Genomic DNA, 17139 nt, shown 5'->3' on the forward strand with positions numbered 1-17139 from the left:
TGAGGAGGGCCAAGACCTGCATGTATAAAAAGAATGACAATGACATTGAGGCACATGCCAGTCAAAATAATTGTTTAGGAACAAAATATAAGTCCATCATGAGATGTAATTGTGGAGTCCATAACCTCATGTGTCCACATCAACACAACCTACTTTTGGGGTTCGAACCTATGAATTGAGAATCACAACCACTCATTTACATAATCAATGCTTAAACCCACACCTCACCATACAACTCAATAAATATTAGACGAAACTTGACACAAACGATAAAAGTTTTTTGTTTTTTTTCAAATAGGTATTGCGCAGCATGTGATCATGAATGTGTTTGTCTGGTTAGCTTCTGAGTATCACGGTTTACTTTAGGTGGGGCCCTGCTGAGGGTCCACGGTGGTGGGTGTGGTGACATCCTCTCTCCGCCCAGAGGTGTTTGTGTTTGGCCTAAACAACATTCGGTGTAAACGCCCTCTGACAACCCTTCCGGCGTCTACGTCACCGTCAGTCGTGCGTTATTAAAAGAATATCTGTTTCTCATATGTTTGAATCTATTTTTCTATCCTTAAGGGAGCTTACAAAAAGTGAAAGCCCATTTGGCGATGCAAAATAGGATAGCGTGCGCGCTCGTGGAGCCCCTTCGCTGCGGCAGTTGCCAGGGGAGATAGGAGGGGAGGGGCTGTGATTGGCTGGAGTGGCTGTGTTGCCATGACGACGGCTAGGGGTTTGGTAGCGTTGCTGTGCGCTCTGTGATCCGCGCGCTGCGTGCATGGAGGAAGCAGCTGCTGATCTGATCTCTGACATTGTGCGACTGCGAGGCAGACATCCGAATAAACTGCGTACTGTCGCGTCTTTAAGCACGCCACACCGAGACCCGACGTACATGATTGTGAGTAGTCCACCCTCCTCCTGCTTTCTCGGTTTTTGTCTTAAGTTCGCGTGCGTTTGGAACATGTTTGCGAGGCGTGTGTTTCGGAGCGAGCTAAAAGTAAACGTGGTCAAGTGACTTTGCTCAGAGCGGCCAGCATGGCACAATAAGCGACAGCATGTGGCAGTTAGCTAACCTTACTTCCCCTCTCCTTTCCAAGATCCACTATTCAAGTGGCCAGCTTTTTACACTAAGCACATATTCTTGGCCATGTCACGTTTATCGACATAAAATCGATAGAGTACTTAAAGTTGTTCCCTGCTAACGCTAGCGTTGGATTTACCCTCAGTGACCTACCGAGTGGCTGCTAAGGCTATTTCGCTTCGTGTTTGCTGTACTGGGTGAGCTAACGCATTCAGTTCTGGTAAAGTTGGTGAAATTATTTTTAACCGGGGATAAGTTACTCGGTAACGAGTCCGGTTTGTCGGGAAGTATTGTGTAATTGTACACGTCACTGCGCGTAACTTCATATTCCACGTTGTGTGTGACCGTCGGTGGTGATTCATCCCCTCTTTTATCATGTATTAGCCACTGTTTTCCTTTCTAGCTGTTAATTTTCACAACTACCTTTAATCTCTCAGCTATTCAATTTGACAGAAGTGTTACTTAACATTACATTTCGACAGGACTAAAGAATGTGAGGCTACATTGACATGATGTCAAGTCTTGTCACAAGATTGCCCCATATACTGAGCTGTCCATAAACAATATCTGAATGCAATAATTATGTTTGTAATAACACTCAAAAGGGACTGTTGTTATTGCATGCCATCAAATGTTAGTTCCACGTAGTATTACTGCCTCTGTACTTCATATTATATCATTATATTAGCTGGAACCATCATACATTTCCTCCTTGCAATATGTGTGTTTGGAGAAGAAATGTTGTGTTGTTATTCAGACTTTTGTTAAAGATCCAGTGATAAATCAAATGTAGAAAAAAAGAGAGATAAAGGTAAATGAACAAAAAAAGATGTGATCAATCTGCCATTACTTTATAGCCAGCGTTTCTATGGCCACAACCATCTGTTGTCTTCATTGTTGTTTGTAGTCCTTGCATGTATTCCGCGTCTGTATGTACCGAGGCCTTTGCAGGGTTGGTACTCTTGCCCCCCAGAATAGCCGAGAGCCTGCTAACTTTACTAACATTCGTTACTATAAATAGGACTCTGCAATGTGGTTTTTGCTTATGCTCAATAGCTTTAATATTGGTCAAGCCCTGTAACAACAAGAGCAAAATTTAATTCTTTCTGTAAGTAGAGGCCACAGTAGTGACTAGGAGTTAAAAATACTTGCACTGAAATGAAAGCATGTACTAAAAATTGAGATTGCACTAGATGTTGCCAGTGCATTGATGTCCTTCAATCATTGACTTGCGAGTTAAATTACTAATTGTTGATGTTAGTTTTAAGACCAACAAGACAGCCCTGCAAATCAGATTCGGTTAGGTAACATAATAGCAGCCTGCTTTTTAAAAATGAAAACCCAGATGGAAGACACTTCACATTGTATTGTCGTAGAAGCTGAAAAAAAGAGTTGAATTTAGTTTACCTTTGAAGTTTTATTTTATTGAGTGCACCATGGAACACATATTTTAGGTACTAGTACAGCAATGACAAAACGAATGCATCTCCTGAAATAAATACAACTGAGGGGTGACCCTGCCCTATGGAAAGCCTTCGGGTTCTTCAAGGTGATGACCTGACAGTGGGGGGTGAGGTTATTATATTAATCTAGCACCGTATACACTCTGGGATATTAGTTTTCATTTCAAAATCTCTGTCCGTATTTAATTCATTTCATACTCTATATGCTCTATATGGGAGCAAGCTTCTGATGTACCCAAACTATTCAAACGACTAACTGCTTGTATTTTATCAAGGCCTATGATTGGCTCTTTATGACCAAGTGCGGAAGGCTGCATGCAGTTTGTGTCACGAGTAAGCATTCCATGATATGCTTTCTTTCTTGCCAGTTAAAAGCCAAGCTGAATACCGTGCTCAAGCAAGAAGTTGTCGAGATATTTAAATCTTGTCCAAAATGCAGCATTTTGCTGGTGTCGGGGTATGGGCTCTACTTGCTGAACGGAATTCATTAGATTAGGGCAAAGTCCAGACCGTACTGATTTTGAGCTCAATTGGATTGGATTATGGACAGTCACGTTTTGTATTTGTGTTTGGACTGTTCTGTTACACAGCACTCATTGTTGGATATTTTACTCCAACAGAACACTACTGAGCTCAGCTGCAACAAGCCTCTCTGGAACCCTTGTTGAAACCACACAATTCCCCCCACCAACGTTGAATACTTATTGGTTTCACTGTTCCAAGCAGTTGGTCCATTTCACTCCATCCGATGCGGGGATTGTGTGAAGAAATGTGCTCAACGAGACTACATTTTCAAAATGCACTACCGGTATGAGCTCACTCTCAGCACCATCCTCTAATCTAAACTATGTATTTGTTGTTCCTATTGAGGCTAAAGTGCCATAGGAATTGCAGTTCAAAATGGTGGTGTAATCAGTCTTATCACAGTATCGTGTACTCTGACCCCAAGTAAATGGAAGGTTGCGTCCTTTAAAATCCGCCATGTGCTTTGAAGGCGTATGCCTTACTAGAGTTTGGGAAATGTTACAAAGGCAGATAATTCTCATTCAGTGTACCATTTAAGAGTTTGTAGTATATTGTATAAAGGTGCAAAACATTGCCACAAAAGAGAAATGACTATTCTAGAACCTTTGGTTTTGTGAATAGCAGCATTTGAAGCACTTGAATGAATTGATAAATCAATTCTGTGTTTAAAAGGAGTAAGTGCAGCAATTTCACGTTCCAGACACTTAAAGGTCTGCTCATTTTGGGTGCCCCTATTATTTACAAAATACTTGTCCAGCTTCACTATGTGGGTCGTCACTTGTTGGCTGGCTCACTTTTTAATCTTGTGCAATATGTGCGAATGTCGGGAAAAGAAAGCCTAGAAGCATCTGAATGTGAATTCAAGAAATAAAAAAAATGAAGGCGGTTGGTCATTAGGATGAAGGTGAAGTGCTTTTTCTCTTTTGTATTCCTAATTGCACTTTAACCAAGCCAAATTATATTCATCAAGAGGTGCCAAAATTCAACAACTTGAGGTGTCAATTACTTTAATAATCGAGAAATCGTTCAGAGCCATTGTTGAACTTAAATTGTCCAAATCCTCTAATTTCAGCCTAGCAACACAGTAACTATTCTTTGATTTCTGTACTCCACCATGAAAGCAGACCGACTATCTTTTGTGTTTAATACAGGCATATTTTATCTTAATCATAATAAGACATTTACAAATATCAGCTTTTACTTTGGAAAACAATAACTGAAGTACAACAATCGATGTGGTGTATTATTTTCTAATTTGTTGTTTAGGTGTTTTTATAACTAAACAATATCAAATACACAGCAATCATTAGTTGATAACGAATAAACAGAAAAAATGCTTTTGGAAACTCAAATTATTGATTCTAAAAATAAAAAATGATTGTATCCAAATATGAGTTTATTCAATAAAAAGCTACTCGAATACTAAAGTATTAAAAAGCTGCAGGCTGCCCTACAGCTCCCCGTTATATTGTCATAACTTAAAGATTTGAATCTTGAGGAGTGCTGTAATGTTAAATGGACCAGTCCCATCTTTCTTGGATCATTCAACATCATCATCTCCGTCTGACACTTTGCAAGCTGACTCTGATGTTAGGCAAAAGCCAGCATCGAGAAAAGTATGTCGCCAAAGTTTTACAATTTAGACTTTAACAGATTGCTTACATTAGTTATGCACATATAACTTGATTGGGAGTAGCACCTCATCCCCCTCCACTCTCGCTTCTTCCTGACTGGTGGATGCGAGACGCTGCTGATTAGGGCACGCCTCACTGACAGCAGTGATGTGACCGTTTCCTTGATTGAGTCGAAGGCAAGAAGAGAAACACAATGGGTCTTTGTCTCATCACCCCGGGCGTAATTAACAGGGTTTATTTAATTGACAGTGCGACGTTATACCCAGGCAGGGTTTGGCAGCTTTTGTGCAACTCGTTTGCTTATTCTAGCGCTGCTGGAGATGTTATGTTATGAAAGTACAAAAATAAATCTTTATCCTCGTTTTTTAAACCAAAACATGCAAACGCGTTGAAAACATAAATAACAAACCAATGAATTTTTGGAAGGCTGTAGACCCGAGCTGACAACAGTCCAAAAGAAAACAGCACGGCAAATGCTCGTTGTTTGCGGTATTTGGAGGTGTATGAGATTGTGGTGGGAGGAGGGTTTGTAGACGAGACGGGTGCGTGACCCTCGAGATAAGGTTTCAGTGTTTGCTTGGAGGCTGGTCTGTCTGTCCTTTGTAAAGTCTAAACCTCTGATTAGAGTCAAAGTGCAGTTTGAAACTATAAAGTCTGTGCCCAACTCAATCTTTCCTGTGTTACTTTTGTTTGCCTGTGTGTGACTTACAGGCCCGTGTGTTTGCTAGCATTGTGTAAACGTTTGCCCTCTTGTTGCGCCAGTTCACTCTTGGTGGTGAGCTGGCCCGACTCGGAGTGCTCTCTGAAAATGGACTTCCTCAACGGGTAGGAGGTGTTTCCTTCCCTCCTGGTCGTCTGTAGTTGCGTGGTGAATATTGAGAGATTAGAAAGGGGGGGGGGGGGGGGGGGAGAAAAAAGACAAAACAACTGCTTCTTTGTGTGTGAGCAAGCTTTTTTTATTCACTCTTACCACCATCACAGAGTGGATTGTTTTAATCTACGTAGTAGGTTTTTATTTCCAAATAAAATTGTATACTTTATAAGTGTCGTGAGAGCAGCCCTCTCTTTGATTGTTTTAAAGCATACAGAGCAGCGTTACACTCCAATCGTCTAATTCAGGTTTTTATTCACAGGATAGGCTGAAACATCACGGAGGGTTTCAAATAACAGCCATTGGGGTTTTTGCGACACACCTTTGTGTACCAAGAAGTGGAACTGGTTTGTGTCGACTGGTTTAGTTAGTAGCCGTGATCAGGGTGTGGTTCAGCGGTGTATAAACGCAAGCATCGGTTCTACAATTAATTTCCTTAAAATCCTATCTTGTATAGCTGTATAATGAGAAACTATGCGTGAAGTATGCACTCACTGGAACTTAGCAGCATGTCATCCAGGTTGGCTGCCGCTTTTCCCGCCCCTCTTTGTCAGACAGGTTTTGTGGAGAACAGCGCGAGACTGCTGTCCTCAGCAGTTTCCGCCTGTATTGATCTCCCCACATCAGCTCTCTCTTCATGCACAGACATGAGCGCAACCGCTTCCCTCACCACACAGGCTGCCGTGGCAACTGATTCCTGAAAGTCAGATCTGCTTGCCCGAGATCATCGCTGACGCGGCCGCCGTGGTCTCCCGTTTACGTTCAACCGTCTATGCGACACGTCAGTGTGCTTGATCCGCCACTTAAAGCTAGCAGTGTGTCTTTGTGCCATTTTTGAATAGGCTAAGTGCTTAACGGGATAAAAGAGCATTTTGAAAGGGGGGGGGGAAATTGCCTTGGCACCTGCTGTTCGTCCCCGCCTGTTTGCACATGAATATGATGCGGCTCATGGCACGCGGGGCTATTTTAACTTGCAGATGAGCCATCAGGTCAGCGCCATTCCAGCTTTGGTGTATTTTCAACGATGACCTGCCATCAACAGGCAAGGTCCATTCATCGCATTGGCTTCACTCTTATAACATTGATGGTTGGAGTCTGACCTTCCTCTAAAGGGGTTTGAAAAGAGTCATATTTACATTCAAATGTCAGTCATCTTCTAGGTACCAGTGAGGAACTATGGGAGGTTGAGACTAAGATGGAAAGTGGTCAGTGTTCTGACTCTTTAACCAGGCCATGACTTGTTTTCTTCTCCAAGTAACAGGTTTTCCTTCTTGAAAACAAATGTCAACAGAATTCAGTCACAATTTTGGCGCCACGCCTGTGCTATGTGGTTGACTGTCACCTTAATGGCTGTCAGTGGAATGTTTTGGGTAAGATAATTCGTATGCTATGATTACCCGTTGATTGGAAAGAGCAGTCTCAATCAGGACATCACTGTTTATCAGTAAGCAGAATTATCCAATTTGTAGGAGCAGTTCCTTTCATTTTCGAGTCTATTTTAGGATTTCTACATGTGTCCTCAGGCCGCCGACTCATTAGTTTAGGTAGTAACGTGATAGATATGCAAACTCGAAAACCAGCTACTTTTAAGTCATAAATGTTTAGAAGAATGATTGTTATATTCCTCATAGGCTTTATAAGCTTGTTATTCGCTATATTGGAAAATGACTTGCACACCTTAGGGTTGAAGTAAAAAAAAAAAAAAACATTCCATTTCCATTCCTCTCAATAAGAAATACTACCTCACTTTATGAACGTTTTCGGTTTTAAACTGAGCCATTGAACAAAATAAATTCATAACCGTGTTAAATAAAGAATAAAAAAATAAATAAAAGATGATCATCAAGTTCCCGTCAAAACTATATGATAGCATTCTTGGAAGTGTACCTCCCCATCTTTATAAATAATACACATTGATGCATCACAAACTATAAACTGCAATCTGCACAGATCCAATCGATCAATCCTATGCGTGCTGAAAAAAAAGCCTGCTTGACAGAGGTATCAAATCCATTGCAAGAACCCTAAAAGATGGAATAACCCATGATTCAATCCAAAGAAAATTGTAATTGTCGTATGTTCCATCACACTCATTAAGGGCTCAATGGTAATTTTCTAAATGCCCCTTTCCTTTCATTCTTGTTACCACTGGCTGACGTTGACTCGTGTATGCGCGTGCATGCACTCTCTCTCCCGCCTCGTTCTACGGCCAAACACTCTTTGGTCTGACCCAATTCCTGTCTTGTCACATAAATGAAAAGAAACGCCTATCTGACAGATTATACTATGTCCCCTTGCATGGCTCCGTTGGTTCACATTCACACATCGCCGCACTCAAGAAGCATCTGGTGTCCACAGTCAGGTGCTGCGGCATTTCCTGTGCTGTAATATGTTGGAGACAGCCAACATGGATTACTCATTTGTGAAATTTCTGCACTTAATTGAAAGGACGGCGTGGTTGTCATGGTGACGCCCAAGACTTAGAGCTTGTTGTGAGCTGAGCCCAAGATTAATCTCTTTGTACACTTGGCTTCACCAGCGTACAATGCGCTTATTTGTATTGGTTTGGGGAATACATTCAAGCATACAGTAGATGTTAATATTAACGTAGGGCACAATACGACTGACGTTTTCAGGGAAGGCCAAATTTCACATTACCAGCCTGAATCTTGTATGTATGGGGAATTTGTAAAAAACTGAGCCAAACACATTTTTTTGCTGCTGCCGGTGAAAAGCAACAAGAGCTATTGCTTCCTTTTCAGCTGTTTTCACTGTTACACTGATCAAGCAATTTAAAGGAAAATATGTCTACTTTGCTTTTACCAAGGCATTTTTATTATTGTGCTTTCGAGGAATGGAAAACAGTTGGTTGCTTCAAGGGCCATCATCTCATTTAATATACTTTGGTTCAATCTACAGTAAAAGTCAGAGTCAGCTTTATTGTCAATTTCTTCACATGCCAAAGACACACAAAGAAACCGAAATTTCGTTCCCCGCTATCCCACGGTGACAAGACATGGCACACAATAGACAAGTAAAACAACAGCGTGCTGAATAAATAACAAATAAATAACACAACAAATAAATAAGAGGAGCAAAAAGGAGCAAGTGAGCGTACAGCGTACATTAGTTTGCGAAATTTCCTTTAAATTGTTTAGAAGACTTCCAGGACTGTACACTTTTCCTAATCCTGAAAGTGACAAATTGCAACTTGATTCTTGCATAATGTGGATTAGCCTGTAACGAGCCTTGCGCAGTAAGGTGGAGGCAGTCATTTGATTCCAGCAGTCAATGGCGGGTTTCATGCTCATTTACACATAACGAGCAGCAGGGTCTTGCCTGAAATGAGGTGGGCGTCAATAAGTGGAGTCTTAAGTCCGCTCAGTTGCTTGAGAGGATCTCATTGAAAGTCCTTGGCTAAAGTCAAGGGGCGGAGAGCTAAGAGGCTCTCCGTCCTTGCCAAGCGTGGAGGAGAATGGCTTGGAAGTACAGTTGAGATGCAAAAGAAAGACCACAAGTATGCTTGGCTCCAAGAAAGACAATGTGTCCAGTAACGGCAACTCTTTATGATTAATCATGTGAAACCTAATTGATTAAATCTCCTCTTTTTCTGCAGACCTCTTTGATTTAATGGGTCCAATTATTGGGATGTCACCAGACAAGAAAACGGAAATTCCGGGTATGCAAGAAGAGCGGACATGGCTTCGAGGTGTTTGTGGAGTCGGAACACTGCCCGAGGCGGAGTGCGCTTCCAGCCCCCTTGCGACCAGCGTGGACCGAGCCGGCGGTGCCGAAGACGAAGAACTCACCAACCTCAACTGGCTTCATGAGAACCTGCTTCAGAACTTCACGTTGGGAGGTCCTGAAGCGCAACCCAGTGGGAGCCCTCTCTTTGACATCGAAGGAGACTACGGATCCAACCAGGGAACTTCATCCTCGTCCACAGCCTCAAGTCACAGTAGGGGTAGAGAGCGGGACTCCTTGAAGTCCAAGCCCCCGTTTTCTTTTTCGCTCCTCATTTACATGGCCATTGAGCAGTCTCCCAGCAAATCTTTACCCGTCAAAGAAATCTATGGCTGGATTCTTGAGCACTTCCCTTACTTCTCCAATGCTCCCACCGGATGGAAGAACTCGGTGCGTCACAATCTCTCCCTGAATAAATGCTTCCGCAAGGTCGAAAGGAGTTTAGGAAAGGTATGTCTTAAAGCTGCTTCTACACACTTTCAGACAAGCACGGTCCAATTTGATCCCATCATTATACTATGCTTTTGTTACGTTATGTTGTATTTAAAATTTCAGTTGCCAAAATAATTTATTCAGCAAATCCCTAAATAGTGTGGCTGACGAGACAAACATGTAGGTCTGCCACATAATGGCCTCTACAGCGATAAGACTGGAATTTCATCCAGGTCATAGCTACAAAGGAAATGCAAACAAAGCACAGTATTTTGTGTGCGCAAGGTATGCAACTCTAGACCCAGAAATTGAGCGAATGAAGGTTGGAAAAGTCCTCATATCATTGTCATCCCAAGGCAAAGTGATTGTTAAGGAGCCATTTATCACGCCGCTCTATTAAGCAGTGTAGATCGAGTAAATGTAGAAAACTCTTATCAGCATATTTACAGATATTTTAATTTTCTTGGCTATCTAAATCTAGTTAACTTGATTTAAAAAACAGTTAGACGACAGCTATGTCCGCAAAAAGGTGATTATTTCAAATCATGTGGCTAAGTAGGACACTAGAAATTGAAGTGAGTGCTGGTGCCATGGTCTGCAATAAACTAAATCTCTGTTAGAGAAACAAAATATTCAGCCTTGCTGTGTGATAGTATAAGAAATATCGGTTAAGTCTAAAAGCACTAAAAACGGTGAGTCATAATGTGTAGTAAAACAACGCCTTGGTTTCCTATGATGAAAAAAAAAAAGCCTGGTTGTGATATTCAAACTGTGACGCAATAATTTAGCAGTTTTTTTATTTTCTAAGCAACAAATAAGTATAGTTGTTGACTCTATAGCTGGTAGAGCGCTCATGCTCCATAGTAGAACGTTTGCTCGTATCCAGTGTTAGCCCAATTTGTGACACAAACTGCGTGACTTAGATCCAGAACACAATGGTTGCCATATTGAGCTTCAGTATGAGTTTGGACTTGTGACCGGTAGAACCCGTAGTGCCAGGTCTGTACATGGCTACAATGTGCTATTTTTCCACCACCGTAGGAGATAGGGGCAGGTTAGCACTCTGCGAGGTGCAACACGGAGTAGCGCAAGTCGCTCAGCATGCAGGTGCACAGTGTGAGCACTTGGTCTGCTGACAGATCAGCGGCAGTTTCACATGACACTGGCTGGTGGTTTCCGTTGCCATGGAGACATTTCCTTCTTCCTGCATCGGGGACGGGCTTGGTAATGTGAGTCAAGGTTATTCTCCACCCTCCCTCGCTTGCTCCCTCAGACTGGGCAACAACACAGCACCATCAGATAATATGACAGTTAACACACTCCCGCACACATCACCAACAGACAGTCGGAGCAGTGTGTGCAGCGTGTGGAGGAACTTTGTTCACGAGAAGAAACGCTGTGAACATGAGACAATCAGTGTGTGTTTTTCACCAGATTGAATATGAATGTTGGATTTTCTATAGGGGGACAATCGGCCTCAAAATAATTCTTTCTAGTAAATACGAGTCCTCTCATTACATGGATCGCTAGAAGCAAGATAAACAAAGCAAGGAAGCCCGTGGTCCTTTGGGTTTGCCGTTACTTGAAATGATAGCAGCAATAAGTTTCGTTGTTATTAACAGGGTCAAACATTTTATTTATCTAATTAACTGTTATTTATTCACTTAAGGTAATTGAGCCTCATTTGGCTGCTTACAGCAGAGTAAAATAAAGGATGTTGACTCTTGATAGTCTCCCAATGTTTCACTATCATTGCAGGCCAGTGGAAAAGGTTCTCTGTGGTGCGTCGACCCAGAATACCGCCCCAACCTGATCCAAGCCCTTAAGAAGCAGCACTTTCCCGCCGCACATGCCTTCTGCACACCACCCGCCTCCCCGCCCAGGTGACCTATCTTCATTCCCCACAGTAAATTGTGACAGGATGTGACGATGCAGGAAATTGTTCTCAGACCATCAAGTCGGACCATCACTCCGAGTTAAATGGTCTTAGTTCTTTGAAATTGAAGATGCTTTTTATGGTGTCATTTTGATGGGTTTTAGCAGTGGCGAGTTCTTCAAGCACACTTTTGAAATTCAAGTATGATACAGTGCTTGATGTTTCTTTTCTTTTTTTTCTTTAATCTCTCCTGCAGTGCCTCCTCACCCCCTCGCCATCTCTTTCTGCAAGGTTGCTCATTTAAAGGTGAGGCAGAGCTCTCTTGGTTTTTGTACGCTCACGTGCTTTCCAGCTTTGTGGATCCGCCGTAGTGTGCTTGTGAATGTATCGCAATTGTGACGCTTTTGTGCATTTCAGTCACAGAACATCCAGCATCTTGTCCCCTCCCCACCCCTCGCAATTCTTAGTTTGATTTATTACTTTGAAGTCATTGATGCCTCATGTGGTCCATTCGATGCCTCAGCTATAGCTCCCCACTCACTCTGCCTCTTAGATTTGTAACCTTGACAACAGGCAGAGTTTCCGTTGGTGCTGAGTGTGGAGCACTCAATCTTGCTGTAATCATTAATAATTTAGAGCCCCAGAAGTGAGCCATGAGGCTTTTAGACACTTTGTCAGGTCTGAGAAGATCGGATGCATTCTTCCTATCAGCGGCATGTATTTATCCTCTGCTTTGTTTTGATGAATATTTGTTTTGTCCAATCCATTCCATCGGCATTTTTAGGTCACTTCAAGTGGTATGCAGAACCCGTTAAACCTTGCTATGGCTTGCAGTCCCACCATGGGGCGGGCAGGTGGGACGGAGTTAGCGTCAAAGAACCAAGAAAATAAACAAGGAGCATTTGGCATTTTACACTAACGATTTAAAAATTCCTTGCGTATCAATCAATGAGTTTTGCGACCCTTTTCAAACTTTGCGGCTCGGTGGAAATGAGCTATGTTAAAAGGGACCGAAGCACCCCGCTCGCTGCCTTGCTCTCACACCTTAGCACTGACCGTCATGCATGTTCTCTCCTCTTCCAGAGTCTGATATTGATGCTGCCACTGCCATGATGCTCTTAAACTCTGCCCCAGGGCACCACGTTGACCCATGTAAGAGAATCCAACAAGCAACCATATGTTCACCCTCCTCACATAACATCCACCTCATTGCTTTAAGTGTTTTTTATTTGTCTGCTGATTCAGTTGGACATGCTTCTCATCTGTGTTCATAATGTATATGTTTGATTCATTTAACGTGAGGACATTTGGTATGTGGCTAATGATAGAAGATTATTGAAAAAATTCTAATCGTTATTAACAATAGAAATGCTATTAGAATTTTGAAGGTGCTGTATATTTGGTTAATTGATTATTAGAAATTTCATCGGTTGCTGATTAATTACTCGTTGAAGTAAGTGAGGTGAAACGGCAACAGCAAAATTGACAACGGTTGATTTGGTCTCAATTAAGGTGTGGTCTACTGAAGGAGGACATGAGGTTGTCAGTTATGGCAAGTTGAGCTACATGTAAGAAGACTTCCACTGTGACACCACTCCCAGGGGCAGTGTTAATTCACTCAGTCCAACTCAAACAGTAAACTTTAACTTTTGGCATTAAAAATGGAGTTCCTAAGATTCAGATTCTCTGATTTGACCCCCGTCACGGCATTTACATGTACCAGTCGATCGAGAACTCCACTGCACATTGTTGATTAGAATGTATTTAATGCACAGTTTATTATTTCAATAAGCCAGATGCAAGCGGCGGCTTGTAAACTGTTGGTTTTCCCTCATCACTTTTTGCTACATCTGTTCTTGGCAGGCAATTCTGACGGCCCACTGGACCTCTCCAGACCCGACTCGGTCCTGGTGAGCAGTGATCCAAAGCAGGACCACAACTACAGCAGCGTGGCCCTGCAGCGCTGCTCCTCCCGGTCTTCCTCGTCCTCCCTTTCCTCCTTAGATGAAGGAGGCTGCGAGCGCAGGCAGTCTCGCCGTGCTGGCAGCGAGGGCTTCCACAGCGACGAGGACTCTGACCTCTGGGATGAGAGGGGCGTCAACCAAACCCAGCGCTGCCCGCCCGCCATCAAATGGCCTGCTGGCAAAAGGCCGCGGCGTGAGGTCAAGCCAGAGCTGGATGAGGAGCTTAAAGAGGCCGCTGGTTCTTTGCTGCACCTGGCGGGTATACGCAGTTGCACGGAGGGCTCCAAACGCAATGTCAAGAGCACAAAACTTAACAGGAAATAAAAATAACCCTTCAGCAGACTCTGGACCCTGTGAACCCTCACCTCTGACCCACCCCCAGTCGCGTGTCCCACTGTGCCTCCTTCTCCTTTTCTCATCTCGTGTCTTGGCCATTTTGAGCCTCTCTTTCGTTGTTTGTTTGGGATATCTCTGTCCAATGAATCAAATGGCAATAGTATTGTTCACACAGGAGAACGAAGCCATAATGAGACTTTTGCAACTCGGGGGCAGTCACCACATATTTTTTTTTTTTGGGGGGGGGGGGGGGGGGGGGGGGCTGAGCGACGGAGAACGGACTCAATCCAAATCGACCTGCCTGCTTCTGTCGAAATAGACGATGGTGACTCAAGATTTGCTTTTTCCTGTGAAAAATGGAAAACATTTTTTCTAACTCAAAGCGTTGCATGCTTCCTCCTCAAACTTGTATCCTCTTCCAAGTGAGTCTGTATATGACGCGAACGAGTGCATGTTTGTAAAAGACAAAATCTAACCTCCTGGTGTTGCGCGTTTTCCCCTTTTGTGCTAACGAAAAAAATAATACGGCACGGTTTTAAAACGTGTGCTCTACACCTCTTGAGAGAGAGATGCAATAATGAATCCACAACCTTAACTTTTTCACGTCATTTAATATTGTGACTTTTTGCACCCCAGAGATATGCTGGTTAAGATGCAATTAAGCAAATGAATGAGATAGCGTTATTGTCTTGTTACGCCGTAAACATGAGGATTAGCAAATTGCGGAATTAGTATTTACTCTGCCACTGCCAAATTTTACTTGCAAACTTTGCCACTTCGCCTTGTTGTCAATCACTTTCATCCAAGTGTTTTACACTTACGGCACACTTGGCTGTGTGTGCAACGGATTTCCTCGACTACTTTTACTTGTTTTGTGTGTGTTTTCTTCAGTCTAAAACTGAAGGTGACACAAGAGGGTCAGTTACTCTTATGTTGAAAAAGAAGTGGCCATGCTGCTTGACCCTTGTGGACGGGATGCGAAATAACCACTGGTTCTTGCACCATTTATTGCAGTTTATTTTTTGTTAAAATCCAGCGGGATGCCTGTCTGATTTGGGAGAGTTGAAGTCGAGCTTGTTTAAAGCACGATAAACCCGACGGTACAGTCACGGTTGGACATAACTGGAATCCTTATGATGTGAGCTGCTCTCGTGATTTGACCCCAACTTCCGGTCGGCCGCTTGTGTTCCTCTCACTGCGCTTCCTCCTTCAAACAAAATAAGGAAGTACAAAACCCCTTCACGCTGTGAAATGTGGTGCTTACTGTCTGCTGATTACGTTCGGCTCACTGTGGGAGGTTACAAGGCAAGCTGCATTTGACATTTGGGTTTTTCAAATCAAAAGTACTTAACAATATGAGGAAAACGCGCACAATAGCATCTCATCCCACATAATATTTAAAAAACAAAAGTGCCACAATGTGTTTTTGGTGGCTTTAAGTATAGCCTATGTTGTCATTGCCAAATATTTTACTGTGCCACTGATGTAAAACTGCAAGGGGCCATGGTTGCTATGTTTCCCTGTTGCCACAATATAATTCTAGATTGTCACGACTTGTTGTCCAAAGTGTCTGAAGCGCATTCACAGGAAATGTAGTAAGTGGACTATGGACACATCCTATCCTTTGGTTTATTTTGACCACTTTATGGTTCGGATCTGCTGCTGCAGACGTACAGTAATTCTTGCATACACTGGTCTTAGTTTGCTGTGAAAGAAGAACAAATTAATTGTTCGTGAATCTTTACCTTATTTATAACTTTAATTTATCGGGTGGAAACGCCATCAAACACTGGTCATCTGAAAGGAGAATGACGAGGCACATTTAATTTCTTTTTTCACATAAGTATTTTTTTTCTTGTTCTGCTTTGATTTCACAGCAATACAGCCTATTTTCCCCTCTTTCCATGTGTTTTTGCCAATTGTCCATAGAGCGGGTGTTTTTATTTTTGTTTATTTTGGAAATTTAACTATGACTGCCAGATTTTCTTTGCTTTTTGTTAGCCTGGATAGAAAATGTTGATCAACATTCATACAGAACCTTTCTTTTGCTGCCAAAATTGATGTACAAACTGGGGTGGTGCAAAATGTCACATTTCCCTCTCGTGTTGTTGAATTTCTGATTTAATCATTTTACATTTTTGTCTTTATGTGTACTTTTTTTTTTTTTAAACTTGAGCTAACTACAAAAAAAACTACTGCCACTCATTAGTCATGCTTCCAAGACTTGTGAATAATTGTGATTATCACTGGAAAATTGGAGCAGACCCATGCGGTCACCCAGGCTGCTTGTGTAGTTGCAGACCCTCAGCCCGTTTTGAGGACTGGGGATCCGGTCCGAGAGCAATTAAGGCCTCAGACGAAGCCCATAACATTTAACCCACAAATCCAAATAGTAGATCATTTATATTGTGCTATATGATAAGAAACATTTCTTTGATTTTAAGATCAGTTTTATTCTTGAATTTGATATGGCCCTTGGAGGATACTGTAAAACCTGATTTGGCCCCTGAGCACAAAAAGGTTCCCCATCCCGATAGAGTTCTCACTCATTCTTTTTGTAGCACTTGTCAAAAGAAGGTTCTGTTGCTCTCAGTAAAACAATACACCATGTTGGGCCGCCACAAATTTAACGCCACTCATGACACCGGTTGCTCTGTTGCTTGTCAGCTTTTATTAAATATCGGTCATGTGGTTCTCTGAATTATGTTGCAGCTCTGTATGGGTATGATTAAGTTGCCTTGGTTTAAAAAAAGAAACACAACAAAAAAACTGCCAGCCCAGTATCAGTTTGTGTCTGCCATGGCTTTCGGACCGGCGCACATTTTTGGTTTTTGTATGCTAACCTCTGTTGATAAAATGTTTATAAGATTTATTTTCGCCAAAGATATGCAATTGCATTATATATGGTATTACAAAACTATTAATAAAAACCTGTTCTTCTTAGCACTGTGAGCACTTTTTTTTTTTTTTTAAATTCTGGTTCACCACCAGTGTATTAATAGTCAGTCTACACTTCCTACATTTCTGATCAATGTTACCACCTGCTGGGGTTGCCAGAGCACTCGTAGAAGCTAATCATAGCCCATTATTCAACTATAACTACTCATTCACGTCGCAGCCTTTTCAGTTTTCACATTAGCATGTCACAGCTGGCAAATATTTCCCACCAAGTCTGGCTGTTTTAGTCGTGTTTTGACTGCACAATCTGTGATCAGCACCACGTGTGTG

The 17139-nt window shown here is 42.3% G+C and overlaps 1 protein-coding gene across 3 annotated transcripts; it reads left to right on the plus strand.

Moving 5' to 3' along the window:
- The first annotated feature begins 706 nt into the window (after window positions 1–706).
- On the plus strand, window positions 707–14166 carry foxn2a (forkhead box N2a). 3 transcript variants are annotated; one of them, XM_049735025.2, is made up of 7 exons: window positions 707–883; window positions 3150–3337; window positions 9176–9753; window positions 11494–11618; window positions 11868–11917; window positions 12695–12763; window positions 13475–14166. In XM_049735025.2, the coding sequence occupies exons 3-7, from the start codon at window positions 9190–9192 to the stop codon at window positions 13897–13899; spliced, it is 1233 nt and encodes a 410-aa protein (XP_049590982.1). In that variant the 5' UTR covers window positions 707–883; window positions 3150–3337; window positions 9176–9189; the 3' UTR covers window positions 13900–14166. The 3 variants fall into 3 exon arrangements, with proteins under 3 accessions (XP_049590982.1, XP_049590981.1, XP_068508583.1); XM_049735024.2 differs by lacking the exon at window positions 3150–3337 and having other exon boundaries at window positions 708–883; XM_068652482.1 differs by lacking the exons at window positions 707–883; window positions 3150–3337 and adding an exon at window positions 3389–5513.
- The last annotated feature ends 2973 nt before the right edge of the window (window positions 14167–17139 follow it).

Source organism: Syngnathus scovelli, chromosome 12 (assembly GCF_024217435.2).
Source record: "Syngnathus scovelli strain Florida chromosome 12, RoL_Ssco_1.2, whole genome shotgun sequence".
Lineage (NCBI taxonomy): Eukaryota > Metazoa > Chordata > Actinopteri > Syngnathiformes > Syngnathidae > Syngnathus > Syngnathus scovelli.